General features: G+C 47.3%; 1 protein-coding gene across 2 annotated transcripts in view; it reads right to left on the reverse strand.

Moving 5' to 3' along the window:
- Positions 1-404: 404 nt before the first annotated feature.
- Positions 405-18,131, reverse strand: part of TRIM28 (tripartite motif containing 28) — a 108,372-nt gene continuing 90,645 nt past the window's right edge. For both annotated transcript variants that reach the window (XM_063943326.1, XM_063943325.1), the window contains exons 15-17: positions 4,522-4,596; positions 4,256-4,390; positions 405-1,121 (exon numbers count right to left, since the gene is read on the reverse strand). In XM_063943326.1, the coding sequence (XP_063799396.1) occupies positions 909-1,121; positions 4,256-4,390; positions 4,522-4,596 (423 nt within the window). In that variant the 3' untranslated portion in view covers positions 405-908. The remainder of the gene's footprint in view (positions 1,122-4,255; positions 4,391-4,521; positions 4,597-18,131) is intronic.

Raw genomic sequence — 18,131 nt, forward strand, 5'->3', positions numbered from 1 at the left:
TGCCTGTGAGTGAGTTTGTGGGGTTATTGAAACCATATTATTTTGTTTAATGTTATGTAACATTTTCCAAAGCTAATAGCACAAAACTGAACAAACTGAAATATCTTAATTAAAAGGCGAGCACTGCATAATGTGGCTTTGCACCAACAGTAATATCAATGAGAACCTTTAGGTAACAACATGCCAACAGATTTTTTTTTTTTTTTTTATCAAGGGCCCTGTGGCTCATGGATTCCAATGTTCTGTTGCATTGAAGGCAGCAGTTGTATGTGGGATGAGGGACATTTGGTCCTGGTTAAGGCTGCCACATAAAGAGTAACGTTTGCGTAATGGAAGTTGAGTAAGGGAACTTCCATCATCCAGAACAGAAATTGAGGCCAGAATACTGGCTAACCACACACAAATACAACAAAAACTAAATTTAATTGAAGAATACTTTTACATTGTAGAATTTCAAAGTAAAACTTTGCACAGATTCTACCCAGGAAGAGAGGTCGCACTTAACAGCACCGTTTCATCACAGCTAGACATTATGGGGTCCTGTCAGCAGAATAAAGACTGAAGTCTAAGCAATGACTGTTGGGCTGCCAAAATCAGTGCAATGAGTTTTTCTACACAGCTGAAACTGTAATAAGAGTTATGAAAACAATGAAAAACCGAAGAGGACACAATGCGAGTGAACGTAACACATAACTCGCTATTTCTACATTGGCCTCTCCCAAAATGTCTTCACTGCCTAGGGCATCCATTGTTCGTTTCCAGTGGCAACCTATCACTCATCTATTGAAAGAGGAGGGAGAAGGACTATACTGAAATGTCCAGTCACTTGCGCATTTGTGATTGTGGGAAACCAGACATGCGCATATCCACTTGAATTTGATTATCCGGGTACATCAAGCCAGGCTGAATTATTCTTGTTCAGCTGTGTTTTTAACAGATGATACACTCTCACTGGTCGTGCTGACTGGGGAACTTCTCTGAGTAACACTTTCACTCTGCTGCTCATCTTCACCTCCGACCTCCCCCAGGAGACATGAGAACTTCCGGTCACCGAACAGAAGGCTGAGTCTTGCCTCAAAGAAAGACTGTAACTCGATGATGGATTGCACCACAGCTTTATCCTGTAAACAAAAATAAAGAGATTGAAAACAACTCAACATCCCATCAGCAAGCAGTATAGTCAGGACAATTGCAAACATGATCACCATAATTTCATTGCAACACCGTGATCCTTACGTCAACCTGAAACTACCTATGACTGAAAAAGGTCTGACTGATGCTTAGACTGAAACCATGCGGTAGGTGTGGGATAAACTATTCTGCAGCCTGGACAATAGTACCGTTACTGATCAGGAGTAAAGAGTAACACCCAGATTTTACAGTACAGGTTGAGTATCCCTTATCCAAAATGCTTGGGACCAGAGGAATTTTGGATATGGGATTTTTCCGTATTTTGGAATAATTGCATACCATAATGAGATATCATGGTGATGGGACCTAAATCTAGTGTTCACTCTAGGTGTCTTTCACAGGGCGCTGCGCCCTGCCCCTTTTTTAGACACCTGAATGCCGCCCTGCCCATTTGTGTGCGCCCTCCCGCCCCGCACTTTGCTGCCCGCCGGACCCCGCCAAGCCACCGGACACATTACTGCAGTAATCCAGTGTGCTTAATCACAGTCACACTGTCTCCCTGCATGAGAGACAGAGACCTCCGCGGCCCGCCCCGTCTGTACCGCCCCATCTGTCCCGCCCACCTCGTCCGTCCCGCCCGCCCACCTCGTCCGTCCTTAGTTGTCAGCCGCAACATCTCCCCTCCTCTGCGAGAGACAGGAGGGCTGGGTTTGCCTCTCCCGCCGAGGCAAACCCAGCCCTCCCTCCTCTCTGTGTGCATGGCCAGACACCCGCGGGCAGCCCCCATCTCCCACCAGCCAGTGCCACTGGCCAGCGTACCCATCTACCGGAGTGTGACCCTCAGCTGCCAGAGTGTGAGTAAGTAGATACACACAAAGTAATGAACATGTATTTTAATGCATTGCCATATCCTGCCCCCACCCCCTGCATGTGACCCCATTTACCCCCAGCCTTTGTGTGTGGCACACTTTACCCCCCTCACCCTGGTTTGTGCGCCCCCCCCCCCCCCGTGTGTGTGACACCTTGTGCCCTCCTGCCCCCCCCCCCAACCCCCTGTGTGTGGCCCCACTACCCCTTGTCTTATGTGTGTGCGGAACCATCTACCCCCCCCCCCCCCCCCTCCTCCTCCAATGTGTCTCAGTGCTTTCTACCTGGTGCAATGTGTCTCGGTGCTCTCTACCTGGTGCAATGTTTCTCGGTGCTCTCTACCTGGTGCAATGTTTCTCGGTGCTCTCTACCTGGTGCAATGTTTCTCGGTGCTCTCTACCTGGTGCAATGTTTCTCGATGCTCTCTACCTGGTGCAATGTTTCTCGGTGCTCTCTACCTGGTGCAATGTTTCTCGGTGCTCTCTACCTGGTGCAATGTTTCTCAGTGCTCTCTACCTGGTGCAATGTTTCTCAGTGCTCTCTACCTGGTGCAATGTTTCTCAGTGCTCTCTACCTGGTGCAATGTTTCTCGGTGCTCTCTACCTGGTGCAATGTTTCTCGGTGCTCTCTACCTGGTGCAATGTTTCTCAGTGCTCTCTACCTGGTGCAATGTTTCTCGGTGCTCTCTACCTGGTGCAATGTTTCTCAGTGCTCTCTACCTGGTGCAATGTTTCTCGGTGCTCTCTACCTGGTGCAGTGTGTCTCAGTGCTCTCTACCTGGTGCAGTGTGTCTCAGTGCTCTCTACCTGGTGCAGTGTGTCTCAGTGCTCTCTACCTGGTGCAGTGTGTCTCAGTGCTCTCTACCTGGCGCAATGTGTATAACGTGCTCTGCCTGGCGCAAAGTGTAGAATGTGCTCTGCCTGGCGCAATATGTATAACGTGCTCTACCTGTCGCAGTGTGTATAGGAGGTTCTACCTGGTGCAGTGTGTATTAGCTGCACTATTGTGTGGTGTAATGTGAATTGCCACTATTATGTGGCCATGCCCCTAACCCCACGAAAAACAACGCCCCTAAATTTTCGCCTTTGGCGCGCACTGCCCATTCTTTATCATGTGGGAATGGGAGGACCAAGCATTATAGTATGTACCTAATTTTGCCCTTCTAATTGAAAAATGTGCCCTCCCGAACGAAAAATGTGCCCTCCCGAATGAAAAATGTGCCCTACCCGTGATCAGCACCCTGCCCTAAAAAATTCCTAGAGTGAACACTATAAATCTAAGCACAGAATGCATTTATGTTACATATACACCTTATACACACAGCCTGAAGGTAATTTTAGCCAATATTTTTTATAACTGTGCATTAAACAAAGTGTGTCTACATTCACACAATTCATTTATGTTTCATATACACCTTATACACACAGCCTGAAGGTCATTTAATACAATATTATTAATAACTGTGTATTAAACAAAGTTTGTGTACATTGAGCCATCAAAAAACAAAGGTTTCACTATCTCACTCAAAAAAGTCCGTATTTCGGAATATTCCGTATTTCGGAATATTTGGATATGGGATACTCAACCTGTATTACTTTTACATATTCTTTATATCTAGGTCAATCTCAAATATTTACTCCCTCTTACACAAAAACGAGTATTTTATTAATCGTGTTCGGTATGTAATAACATTGGTCATGACCGAGAGCAGCACCCAGACATCGGACGGGGTAAGTACTTCCTACCCTAACCCTCAGGAGGTGGCAGCTACTGCTAACCCCCCCACCCCCTTACCTTCAGGATGTCGGCTGTCTGTGTTCCAGCAACAGTCTCCTGGGTGATATCGGTATTCCGGCGCCTGTCACATGACTGCCAGCACATCATCAACTGCCGGGATGCAGATCGCATCCCTATTCATCACCCCTAATAAGAGCCCTCGATAAACCAGGGTTCCCAAACTAGGGCTATATCTAAACATTCATTTAGAATGGGGCATTATTCTAGCACCTACAACAATTGTTGCCCTCCAGGTATCAATGTAGGCTCCCTAAATTCAAATGTTCATTTTTAATAAAATGTTTAAGAATTTTTTTTTGTGCACACATGCATAGTTTCTTCCCAAATTTATATTACTGATTTAACAGCCAATGATTATGTTAACCTTTGCACTCTGCAATCATTGACATGCGGCTCTGAACACAACATAGAATTTTCGCACGGAAATTACGAGGTTGGAAAGACACAAAGGTTTTCTGACCTCTGCAAACTTGCTGACATTTCTAAACATCATCCATACATCTCTGACAAAATCATCAGGGCTGATATATGAAGGTGATAACTTCTGCTGTAGCTTGGCTCGGATGAGGGTTAAGTCAGTTAGCGGATCATCATCCTAAAAACACAAATTTTGGTATTAAGGACGGAGCACAACACTACCAAAAAAAAAAAAAAAAACCACACACCAAAAACCCCCAACACAAAAGCACACACTAAACAGATGTGCAAACATTGGGGAACACTTACCGTTCCACTAGACAGTCTGTGGAAGGGTCGGCAAGGATCATGGCAGAGTAGCTCCAATAATATACGTTCACATTTCTGATAAAGAAGAGGAAAGGAAGAGGATGAATAGGCGCAAATTTGAGAAACAGGCCGTACTGGATTTTTGTGGTGTTACCATTACTAATCTAATTTTGTACTGTACCATAAAGAATTTGTAATCTGTACTGACGACATTTATGCACTTAACTCATCTGTTTTGATAAATGATATATTGGAGCAATCTTTTTTGAAGTTAAGAAACTTTTTTTCCCTTCAAATTATACATATATCAAATAAATTAGTTAATTTTGCACAATCCTCTGTCCCCTGGAAGTAGTCTCATTGTACAATGGACAAGTTTATACATGTCCCTTTCCCAGCTTATGTGGCATGTACATATATAGGCAGATATCCTCATTTAACAGTTGCCAATCAAAAAAGTCAATGATCAGCGATCTGTTTTATTGACCAAAGAGAGGATTATGGTACTTGCCGATAAAACCCTCTCTCTGAATCCACTCGGGGACACTGGAGATCTAGACAGCTGGGGTGTGGAGGATGCAGTCCAGAGGTAGCACAATTAAAAAAAAAAAAAAAAAAAACACACATTACAAATTTTTGCACAGCTGGCTCCTCCCCCTTCACGCATCCCTATCCCTCCAGTTAGAAAAACTGATGGAGAGAAGAGGGAACATGAAAGATCAAGACCATATGGGAAGGAACCAACCGTACCACTATGTCAAACAGCAACAAAGACATTAACCAAACTGTTTGAACTAAAAATTTACACCACCACGCAGGCTGACAACACAGAGGTGGGCGTCCATTGTCACCGAGTGGATTCAGAGAAATGGATTTATCAGTAAGTACCAAGGTACTTTTTTTCTCCATCATCCACTAGCGGACACTGGAGATCTATACAGCTGGGGATGTCCCAAAGATACTCCCATGGGCGGGAGTACTGGCTGAAGCATGAAGAACCGAAAATGTCCAAAATTTGCATCTCTAGATGCAAACATATCAGACTTGTAGAAACAAGTGAACGTGTGTACGGACGAACACGTCGCAGATCTGCAATGATGGGTAGTGGAAGCTCCTCTAGCCGCAGCCCACGAAGAGCCTGCTGATCTGGTGGTATAAACACCTAGCCGAAATGGAAGTCTTACCACAAGAAATATATGTGATTGATGGTAAGTTGCATCCATCTGGCCACGGTTTGTTTTGAAGCCGGCAACCCCTCATACAATACAAACAAAACGTCAGACTTCTGAATAGAAGTCGTAGCCTGTATTTAGACTCGTAAGGCTCTGACTACAACCAAGGGATAGGTCCCCCTCCGACAATCCCTGGAAAGAGGGGGCCACAATCGGATGGTTTATGTGGAAGCCCGAAACCACCTTAGGCAAATACTCAGTTTTTTTAATACTCTTTTCTGTCCTTATGAAAAACTAGGAACGGACTCTTACATGACAAGGCGCCCAACTCTGAGACACGTCTTGCTAATGCTAAAGCAAGGAGCAGGACTGCTTTCCAGCTCACATATTTGAGATCAGCCCTTTCTAAAAGGCTCAAACACAGATGATCTCAAAATTTGTAGACCCAAATCTAGATCCCACGGGGCCGTGGGAGGGCGAAAAGGTGGTTGTATTCTCACACTCTGTAGAAACGTCTGGACCTCCTGCAAAGACACCAGACATTGCCGGAAAAGGATCGAGAGGGCCGAGACCTGTACCTTCAAGGATCCCAACCTCAAACAACCGTCCGAACCCTTTGAGAAACCTCAACAGTCTAGCAAGGTGGAACTCTGGGGTTCCAACCCCAAGGTTGGCACCAAGCCATTTACTTCTTCCAGATTCTATAGTAAATGTGCCGCAGTGACTGGCTTACTTGCCACTAATATGGTAGGAATAGCTGATTTTAGTATCCTGGTCTCAAGAACCACGCTGTCAAACGTAGACGGTTCAGGTCTGGGTGAAGGAATGGGCCTTGTGACAACAGGTCCTCCCTCTGCGGCAGTTTCCAAGTATCTTCTGCCAGAAGGTCCTCACAGTTTTTAACATTCTTGGTAACAGGGGAAACGACGGGAAGATGTACACCAGTTCAGGGGATCGCCAGCGCATCCACCACCTCTGTTGCTGGTTCCCGCATCCTGGCCACATATCTTGGCAGCCGATGGTTGTTCCGAAAGGCCATTAGGTCTATCTGCGGTAGACCGCACCTTCTTACCACTGCATCGAATACTTGTGGGCGTAGACACCACTCCCCTGGATGCATATCCTGACTGAGGTAGCCTGCTTCCCAATTGTCCACTCCTGGAATGAAGACTGCCGACAGGATTATGTTGCACTTTTCTGTCCAAGACAGAATCTTTGCGGCCTCTTTTAAAGCCATGTGGGTTCTTGTTCCTCCCTGTTCATGTATGCTGTTGCCGTCACATTGTCCGACTGTACTCTCACATGTTGAGCCCATACTAGGTCTTCTGCCAAAAGAGCATTGTAAATGGCTTAGTTCCAGTACATTTATTGGAAGACTGCTCTCCTGTGGCGTCCATCTTCACTGAAACTGATGGTTGTCCAGTACTGCGTCCCATCCTCTGAGACTGGCATCTGTTGTCAAAATCTCCCAGTTCTAGACTTCAAATCTTTCCCGCCGTAAAGATTCTTGTGAACCGACCACCAGATAACCAAAAGGTCCTGGCTTAATCCTTCAGTGTAGTAGTAAATGCATGCCTGCCCCCTGAGCAATTAAATTTAGCTGAAAAGGTCTGAAATGCAATTTGCCGTATTGGATCGCTTCGAAAGATACTACCATCTTCCCTAGAAGCCGTACACAAAGATGTAGGGAGACAGTCTGGTTCTGTAGAACCGGACGTAACATTCCCTTGGGGAGAAACACCTTCATTTGTATCGTATCTAAAATGAGACCCAGGAATTGAATCCTCTGCGTCAGTTGTAGATGTGAATTTCAAAAAATCCACGATCCAAACGTGACGAATCAGAAACTGATAAGTGCTCAGAGCATCCCAAATCAACTGGTCCTGAGAGGGAGCCTTGATAAGAAGGTAGTCCAGATACGGTATTATAGTTACCCCTTGCGATCTCAATTTCGCTACCATGACTGCCATGATCTTTATGAAGACTCTCGGGGATGATGATAGGCTGAACTGTAGAGCTCTGAATTGGTAGTGCGTCTTGCCCACTACAAACCATAAATAAGCTTGGTGCGGGGTCCAAATTGTGACACAGAGGTACGCATCCTTTATGTCCATGGACAACATGTACTCCCTTTGCTCCAGTCCCGCCATAACGGACTATGGATTCCATCTTGAATCTGAAAAACAGTCAAGAATTGATTTAGCACCTTTAAAATTTAGGATTGGCCTGACAGACCCATCCGGTTTTGTCACTATAAAAAGATTTGAATAAAATCCTGTCCCTTGGAACAGGCATAATTACTTGGAGTAACTTTTGAATAGCAGTGTCCAATGACCTCGCTGAGGGCACAGAGGAAGGCCCGTTGTAAAGAACAGACTGAGGTTGGTTCAGAAAATCTATTTTGTATCCCTGGGAAATAATATTGTTAATCCAGACTTCTGGTGAGGTTTCAGCCCAGGTGTCCTGAAACCTTTCCAACCATAGGATATCACAGGTGAGCTGGGAGACAGTCATGCCACGGTCGAGTCCTGTTTTTGGGCTGCGGACTGGAAACAGCCTCTGCCCCAGTTCCCACGAGCTTGACTGCCAAAACCTCTTCCTCTAGCATGAAAGGACTGAGACCTAAGAGATTTAAACACTGAACCAGAGTAACTTCTAACCAGTGGCGTGGTTCAAGGATAAGTGGTAGGCAGAAAAGTAGATTTTTCTGCTGTTGCCTGTGAAATCCACTTGTCTAGTTCCGGCCCAAATAAAGCCTCCCCTACAAAGGGGATCGCCTCCACCACTTTTTTGGAATCGGAGTCCACATGCCATTCTCTGAGCCACAGAATCCATCTGGCCGATATAGCCGAAGCAGAGATGCAATCCTGCTAGCATCCATTGTAGCTTGGCAAATGTATGTGGCAGACCCCCGGATATGTTCCGCTACTCTAACAATTTCCTCCTGACTTATCTTCCGCCACTGCCTGAACAATGTGACCAGCCCATGTTACAATAGCCTTATTTACCCAAGCACTGAAAAAATAAGAATTTACTTACCAATAATTCTATTTCTCATAGTCCGTAGTGGATGCTGGGGACTCCGAAAGGACCATGAGGAATAGCGGCTCCGCAGGAGACTGGGCACAAAAGTAAAAGCTTTAGGACTACCTGGTGTGCACTGGCTCCTCCCCCTATGACCCTCCTCCAAGCCTCAGTTAGGATACTGTGCCCGGACGAGCGTACACAATAAGGAAGGATTTTGAATCCCGGGTAAGACTCATACCAGCCACACCAATCACACCGTACAACTTGTGATCTGAACCCAGTTAACAGCATGATAACAGAGGAGCCTCTGAAAAGATGGCTCACAACAATAATAACCCGATTTTTGTAACAATAATTATGTACAAGTATTGCAGACAATCCGCACTTGGGATGGGCGCCCAGCATCCACTACGGACTATGAGAAATAGAATTATCGGTAAGTAAATTCTTATTTTCTCTGACGTCCTAGTGGATGCTGGGGACTCCGAAAGGACCATGGGGATTATACCAAAGCTCCCAAACGGGCGGGAGAGTGCGGATGACTCTGCAGCACCGAATGAGAGAACTCCAGGTCCTCCTCAGCCAGGGTATCAAATTTGTAGAATTTAGCAAACGTGTTTGCCCCTGACCAAGTAGCTGCTCGGCAAAGTTGTAAAGCCGAGACCCCTCGGGCAGCCGCCCAAGATGAGCCCACTTTCCTTGTGGAATGGGCTTTTACAGATTTTGGCTGTGGCAGGCCTGCCACAGAATGTGCAAGCTGAATTGTACTACAAATCCAACGAGCAATAGTCTGCTTAGAAGCAGGAGCACCCAGGATAAACAGCGAGTCAGATTTTCTGACTCCAGCCGTCCTGGAAACATATTTTCAGGGCCCTGACTACGTCCAGTAACTTGGAATCCTCCAAGTCCCTAGTAGCCGCAGGCACCACAATAGGCTGGTTTAAGTGAAATGCTGAAACCACCTTAGGGAGAAATTGAGGACGAGTCCTCAATTCTGCCCTGTCTGTATGAAAAATTAGGTAAGGGCTTTTATAGGATAAAGCCGCCAATTCTGAAACACGCCTGGCTGAAGCCAGGGCTAACAGCATTACCACTTTCCATGTGAGATATTTTAAGTCCACAGTGGTGAGTGGTTCAAACCAATGTGATTTTAGGAACCCCAAAACTACATTGAGATCCCAAGGTGCCACTGGAGGCACAAAAGGAGGCTGTATATGCAGTACTCCCTTGACAAACGTCTGAACTTCAGGAACTGAAGCTAGTTCTTTTTGGAAGAACATTGACAGGGCCGAAATTTGAACCTTAATGGACCCTAATTTTAGGCCCATAGACAGTCCTGTTTGCAGGAAATGCAGGAAACGACCCAGTTGAAATTCCTCTGTAGGGGCCTTCCTGGCCTCACACCACGCAACATATTTACGCCAAATACGGTGATAATGTTGCACAGTTACATCCTTCCTGGCTTTGATCAGGGTAGGGATGACTTCATCCGGAATGCCTTTTTCCTTCAGGATCCGGCGTTCAACCGCCATGCCGTCAAACGCAGCCGCGGTAAGTCTTGGAACAGACATGGTCCCTGCTGGAGCAGGTCCTTTCTTGGAGGTAGAGGCCACGGGTCTTCCGTGAGCATCTCTTGAAGTTCCGGGTACCAAGTCCTTCTTGGCCAATCCGGAGCTACGAGTATAGTCCTTACTCTCCTTCTTATGATTCTCAGTACCTTGGGTATGAGAGGCAGAGGAGGGAACACATACACTGACTGGTACACCCACGGTGTTACCAGAGCGTCCACAGCTATTGCCTGAGGGTCCCTTGACCTGGCGCAATATCTGTCCAGTTTTTTGTTGAGGCGGGACGCCATCATGTCCACCTTTGGTTTTTCCCAACGGTTCACAATCATGTGGAAGACTTCTGGGTGAAGTCCCCACTCCCCCGGGTGGAGGTCGTGTCTGCTGAGGAAGTCTGCTTCCCAGTTGTCCACTCCCGGAATGAACACTGCTGACAGTGCTATCACATGATTTTCCGCCCAGCGAAGAATCCTTGCAACTTCCGTCATTGCCCTCCTGCTTCTTGTGCCGCCCTGTCTGTTTACGTGGGCGACTGCCGCGATGTTGTCCGACTGGATCAACACTGGCTGACCCTGAAGCAGAGGCCTTGCCTGACTTAGGGCATTGTAAATGGCCCTTAGTTCCAGGATATTTATGTGAAGTGACGTTTCCATGCTTGACCACAAGCACTGGAAATTTCTTCCCTGTGTGACTGCTCCCCAGCCTCTCAGGCTGGCATCCGTGGTCACCAGGACCCAGTCCTGAATGCTGAATCTGCGGCCCTCTAGAAGATGAGCACTCTGTAACCACCACAGGAGAGACACCCTTGTCCTTGGAGACAGGGTTATCCGCTGATGCATTTGAAGATGCGATCCGGACCATTTGTCCAGCAGATCCCACTGAAAAGTTCTTGCGTGGAATCTGCCGAATGGAAATCGCTTCCCAGGACCCTTGTGCATTGATGCACTGACACTTGGCCTGGTTTTAGGAGGTTCCTGACTAGGTCGGATAACTCCCTGGCTTTCTCCTCCGGGAGAAACACCTTTTTCTGTACTGTGTCCAGAATCATCCCTAGGAACAGCAGACGTGTCGTCGGAATCAGCTGCGATTTTGGAATATTTAGAATCCATCCGTGCTGTCGTAGTACTACTTGAGATAGTGCTACTCCGACCTCTAACTGTTCTCTGGACCGTGCCCTTATCAGGAGATCGTCCAAGTAAGGGATAATTAAGACGCCTTTTCTTCGAAGAAGAATCATTTCGTCCATTACCTTGGTAAAGACCCGGGGTGCCGTGGACAATCCAAACGGCAGCGTCTGAAACTGATAGTGACAGTTCTGTACCACAAACCTGAGGTACCCTTGGTGAGAAGGGCAAATTGGGACATGGAGGTAAGCATCCTTGATGTCCAGAGACACCATATAGTCCCCTTCTTCCAGGTTCGCTATCACTGCTCTGAGTGATTCCATCTTGAATTTGAACCTTTGTATGTAAGTGTTCAAGGATTTCAGATTTAAAATAGGTCTCACCGAGCCGTCCGGCTTCGGTACCACTAACAGCGTGGAATAATACCCCTTTCCCTGTTGTAGGAGGGGTACCTTGATTATCACCTGCTGGGAATACAGCTTGTGAATGGCTTCCAATACTGCCTCCCTGTCGGGGGGAGACGTTGGTAAAGCAGACTTCAGGAACCGGCGAGGGGGAGACGTCTCGAATTCCAATTTGTACCCCTGAGATACTACCTGCAGGATCCAGGGGTCCACTTGCGAGTGAGCCCACTGCGCGCTGAAATTCTTGAGACGGGCCCCCACCGTGCCAGAGTCCGCTTGTAAGGCCCCAGCGTCATGCTGAGGACTTGGCAGAAGCGGGGGAGGGCTTCTGTTCGTGGGAAGAGGCTGTCTGCTGCAGTCTTTTTCCCCTTCCTCTGCCCCGGGGCAGATATGAGTGGCCTTTTGCCCGCTTGCCCTTATGGGGACGAAAGGACTGAGCCTGAAAAGACGGTGTCTTTTTCTGCTGAGAGGTGACCTGGGGTAAAAAGGTGGATTTCCCAGCCGTTGCCGTGGCCACCAGGTCCGATAGACCGACCCCAAATAACTCCTCCCCTTTATACGGCAATACTTCCATATGCCGTTTGGAATCCGCATCACCTGACCACTGTCGCGTCCATAACCCTCTTCTGGCAGAAATGGACAGCGCACTTACTCTTGATGCCAGAGTGCAAATATCCCTCTGTGCATCTCGCATATATAGAAATGCATCCTTTAAATGCTCTATAGTCAATAATATATTGTCCCTGTCCAGGGTATCAATATTTTCAGTCAGGGAATCCGACCAAGCCACCCCAGCACTGCACATCCAGGCTGAGGCGATTGCTGGTCGCAGTATAATACCAGTATGTGTGTATATACTTTTTAGGATATTTTCCAGCTTCCTATCAGCTGGTTCCTTGAGGGCGGCCGTATCAGGAGACGGTAACGCCACTTCTTTTGATAAGCGTGAGCGCCTTATCTACCCTAGGGGGTGTTTCCCAACGCGCCCTAACCTCTGGCGGGAAAGGGTATAATGCCAATAATTTTTTAGAAATTAGCAGTTTATCGGGGGAAACCCACGCTTCATCACACACCTCATTTAATTCATCTGATTCAGGAAAAACTATGGATAGTTTTTTCACACCCCACATAATACCCTTTTTTGTGGTACTTGTAGTATCAGAAATGTTCAAAACCTCCTTCATTGCCGTGATCATGTAACGTGTGGCCCTACTGGAAAATACGTTTGTTTCCTCACCGTCGACACTGGAGTCAGTGTCTGTGTCGACCATCTGAGGTAACGGGCGCTTTAGAGCCCCCGACGGTGTTTGAGACGCCTGTACAGGTATTAACTGATTTGCCGGCTGTCTCATGTCGTCAGTCTTTTGTAAAGTGCTGACACTATCACGTAATTCCTTCCATAAGACCATCCAGTCAGGTGTCGACTCCCTAGGGGGTGACATCACTAATACAGGCAATTGCTCCGCCTCCACACCATTTTCCTCCTCATACATGTCGACACAACGTACCGACACACAGCACACACACAGGGAATGCTCTGATAGAGGACAGGACCCCACTAGCCCTTTGGGGAGACAGAGGGAGAGTTTGCCAGCACACACCAGAGCGCTATATATATATACACAGGGATAACCTTTATAAGTGTTTCTCCCTGATATAGCTGCTGTATATATTTATCTGCCAAATTAGTGCCCCCCCTCTCTTGTTTTACCCTGTTTCTGTAGTGCAGGACTGCAGGGGAGAGTCAGGGAGCTTCCCTCCAACGGAGCTGTGAGGAAAAAATGGCGCCAGTGTGCTGAGGAGATAGGCTCCGCCCCCTTCTCGGCGGCCTCTCACGCTTTTTTATGGAAAAATTGGCAGGGGTTAAATGCATCCATATAGCCCAGGAGCTATATGTGATGTATTTTTTGCCATATAAGGTGTTTTTATTGCGTCTCAGGGCGCCCCCCCCCCCCAGCGCCCTGCACCCTCAGTGACCGGAGTGTGAAGTGTGCTGAGAGCAATGGCGCACAGCTGCGGTGCTGTGCGCTACCTTATTGAAGACAGGACGTCTTCTGCCGCCGATTTTCCGGATCTCTTCAGTCTTCTGGCTCTGTAAGGGGGCCGGCGGCGCGGCTCTGGGACCCATCCACGGCTGGGCCTGTGATCGTCCCTCTGGAGCTAATGTCCAGTAGCCTAAGAAGCCCAATCCACTCTGCACGCAGGTGAGTTCGCTTCTTCTCCCCTTAGTCCCTCGGTGCAGTGAGCCTGTTGCCAGCAGGTCTCACTGAAAATAAAAAACCTACTTTAAACTTTTACTCTAAGCAGCTCAGGAGAGCCCCTTAGTATGCACCCTTCTCGTTCGGGCACAAAAATCTAACTGAGGCTTGGAGGAGGGTCATAGGGGGGAGGAGCCAGTGCACACCAGGTAGTCCTAAAGCTTTTACTTTTGTGCCCAGTCTCCTGCGGAGCCGCTATTCCCCATGGTCCTTTCGGAGTCCCCAGCATCCACTAGGACGTCAGAGAAATTGTAGGTCTTTGTGATGCTCCTGCAGCAACAGAGATAGATTTTAGAGCCGTATCCAACTTGCAATCTGACACGTCCTTTAGTGTAGTCACGTTCGGTGTCAGTAAGATTGTCTTCTTTGACAGTCTAGCCAGGGAGGCGTCCACAATCTGAGGAACCTCCCACTTAATCATAACTCCCTTAGGTAGTGGGTAATTAGCAGAGAACTTTTTGGGAATCTGAAAGCATCCATCTGGTTGCTTCCATGCTTCTCCCATTTGATCCTGGAGATTGAGTAATCGGAAAAACTGCAGTTTGCGGTTTCTGAGACTCTGATAAGATACTTCAGGTTCCTTAACGTCTTCCTCCTTGAAGTTAAGAACCTGTTTCATGGCTTCAATTAGGGATTCTAACCCCTTGACCTCAGCATCTACCTCCTGGGAACGGACATCAATTACAGCCTCTATTAACTATCCCTCATCGAGACCCTCCTCCGACTCTTCCTGCAGGATAGGGAGGGGTCTCTTTACTGCTTTAGGCACATTATTTTCTACCTTAGAGTTAGTCTAATTAAGAATTCCTTCATAGTTTTGGAAAAACCCGCAGCCCATTCTAAATGTTACTTGCGGGATTCCGCCATTTCCTTAGAAATATCTGCCAGGGCATTTTCCCATGATCCGGACGGACCACTGCTCCCAGGGTGAGCATTCATTCCCAAGCTTGTATTGCACACCCCGAAGCTGCTAAAATTAGTTCTCTTTTTGTCACATTTTGAACAAACATAACAAGTTTTAGTGGTCTTGGTTGGTGCTTTAGACACGTTAAAACATCCACACACCAATCAGCAGTACTTTCACACTATTAAAATAGGAGGAGAAAGACCATAGAGATATAGGGAGCAATGAAAAATTGGGAGTCGCACAGCTGGAATTATATAAAAAAAATATTTTTTTTAAACCATCCTAACATTTACAACACCCACACCACAACTGTTGATACAAGCTTGAGTTGATCAGGTTGAGAAACTGTCGCTCCTGCTCTGCAGGACCCGTCAACAGTGTCCTTTAGAAAAAAAAAACATAACAAAAACACCTATTACTTTATTTCTCTCAGAAAGATCTGTTCAAGAGAGCTTCTTGGTTGGTGCTTCTGCTTAAAAAAAAAAAACTCACGCAGTACTAGTAGGGATTAATGATAACTGTACAGATGCTTAAGACTTTTGTTCAGACTGCCCTCCTTTAACCAAACACCTAATAAGTCCTTCCCCTTCAGAGAGAACTGCCCACTCTAATTGCGCACCTCACAGAACCTAAAAACGGCTGCCACTAAAAAAATGTTTTTGCCAACTCGCAGCCTAGCTCAGCACTATCTATTCCTGCTGTGTTATGAGAATTAGCACGCTCATTCTGGTTCTAACTGACCTCTGCAATTTCCCTCTATCCATGCCTGTACCTTAATGGCTTCTCCGTCTCCGATCTCACTTCACCAGAGCGTCTATTTGTGGTCACCCCGCTGGCTGCGCACTGAGCGCAGCAACGGTGTCCTGGCCTCCTGCGCCGCCATGCTGCCTCGTTTCCGCAGGACCCCCTCTAGCTGCACCTTCACCGCTGACTATATAACTCTGCTGTGGGGAACTCCACTTGCACTGCTATGGGGGATTAAGCTGCCTTGCTGCCCGCTCTGTCCCCTGCCCATAGCACCCACTGCTCTGAATCGTCAGATCTTCTGAGTGAAATGCTGATCCCTTCTAATTGGATCTTTGTGTCACTTAAACTGTAATCACACAGTCTTGAAAGCCTTCTCCTTACTCTCAGGTAGGCTGCATCAGCTCACATCAATATTTATAGGGGAAAAAAAAAAAGTCACTCATGAAGCAAGAGCTCCTCTCTTGTGCTGCTACCTCCAGCACAATTTTTCAAACTGGAGGCATTAGGGGGCATGAAGGGGGAGGAGCCAGCTGTGCATTTTTTATTTATTTTTTGCTAATTGTGCTACCTCCGGTCTGCATCATTCACACCCCAGCTGTCTAGATTCCCAGTGTCCCCTAGTGGATGATAGAGATACTGCATATTAAAAATTACCAGACTGATTTTTGGGTCTGAATTCAGGATTTTCACGACCCCAGCAGGACTGGGAATTGCCTGGAAAGCTTCTCGATGTATGGGCCCCATAACATGTTTGCTACCTCACAGCATCAGAGACACATTTTGGACTATGGGTCTAATTCAGACTTTATTGTATATGTAGGAGAAAATGCACATCTACGATCAGTTTCTTTGACATGAGGGAGGATGCCCAGCACAGGGCAAGTCTGCCCCACATGCCGTATTCAGCCTTCCCCCACATACGTGCGAGAGCAAAGCATGGCAGCAATGCTTTCACATGTATAGAGTAGCTCCCTGCTTGCGCAGCCTAGCTGCGAAGGCAGACAGCTACCCGCCATTTAAGAGTCACAGCGGCTGCTTGGCCGCGCCCCGCATACTGTCCGAACCGCGCCCCTAAAATGGATCATCAATGCCCTATCCCCCTCCAGGTTTTAAACTGCGTTCTGAAGAACGCAGTTAAGGACCTTCCACAAGTGCATACATGCAGAAATCGCTTCATAGTGATTTTTTGCACGTCAGGATCTGAATCTGCCCCTATAGCCTTATATCTACAAAGCCAGCATTGCTCATTTTTAAAACCTGTATTTGCCGCTACCTTTCGCTGTGATTATTTAAAAAACAAACCAGTATCCGAGCAGAGACATTAAACGGTCAAAACTGCCCCAGAACTGGACGGAACCACAATAGGTTAATTCAGATGAAATGCAGAGACAACCTTCGGCAGGAACTGCTGCCTAGTCCAGATCTCCGCTCTGTCCTTGTAAAAGACCAAGTACAGACTTTTACACGATAAGGACCCCAATTCTTAAACTCGTCGAGCACAAGCCAGGGCCAGTAACATCAGTCTTCCACGTGAGGTACTTGTCTTATACAGTCATCAGAGGTTCAAACCAGGAGGACTGTAGAAATTTCAACACTACATCCAAATCCCAGTGTGCCGTGGGCAGCACAAAAAGGTGGTTGTATGTGGAGTACACCTTGCAAGAAGGTCTGAACTTCAGGCAACACTGCTAATTTCTTTTGGAAGAAGATTGAGAGAGCTGAAATCTGGACCTTTATGGAACCCAGACATAAGCTCTTATCCACACCAGCCTGCAGGAAACGTCCCAAGTGAAACACTGCAGGCGGATACGTGCGTTCCTTGCACCAAGAGACATATCTCCTCCAGATACGAGGACAATGTTTTGACGTCATAGGTTTCCTTGCCTGATCCATAGCAGCAATAAACTTTTTGGAAGGCCTTTGTGAACTAGGATGTTCCGCTCAACTTCCATGGCGTCAAACGAAATTGCCGTAAATCCGGGTAGATGAACGGTCCTTGCTGAAGATCTCAGTGGTAGAGGCCAAGGGTCTTCGGCGGACAAGTCCATAAGATCCGCGTACCACGCCCTCTGAGGCCAATCCGGGGCAATCAGAATTGCCTAGCCACCCTGATGCCAATTCGCTTTAGCACCCTTGGGAGCAATGGAATCGTAGTAAACCGGTAGACCAGCCCACTGCCAGTGCGTCCACTGCCCTCGCCTGAGGGTCCCTGGTCCGTGAGCAGTACCAAGGAAGCTTCTTGTTGAGCCGAGAAGCCATCATGTCTATTTGTGGGCAACCCCACCGGTCAATGATCTGTTGGAACACCAGATGGTGGAGCCCGTGACAACTCGGGAAGTCCGCCTCCCAGTTGTCCACACCTGGAATGAAAATTGCTGACATTGCTCTTGCATTTCTTTCCACCCA

The sequence above is a fragment of the Pseudophryne corroboree genome, chromosome 10 (assembly GCF_028390025.1).
Source record: "Pseudophryne corroboree isolate aPseCor3 chromosome 10, aPseCor3.hap2, whole genome shotgun sequence".
Taxonomy (NCBI): Eukaryota; Metazoa; Chordata; class Amphibia; order Anura; family Myobatrachidae; genus Pseudophryne; species Pseudophryne corroboree.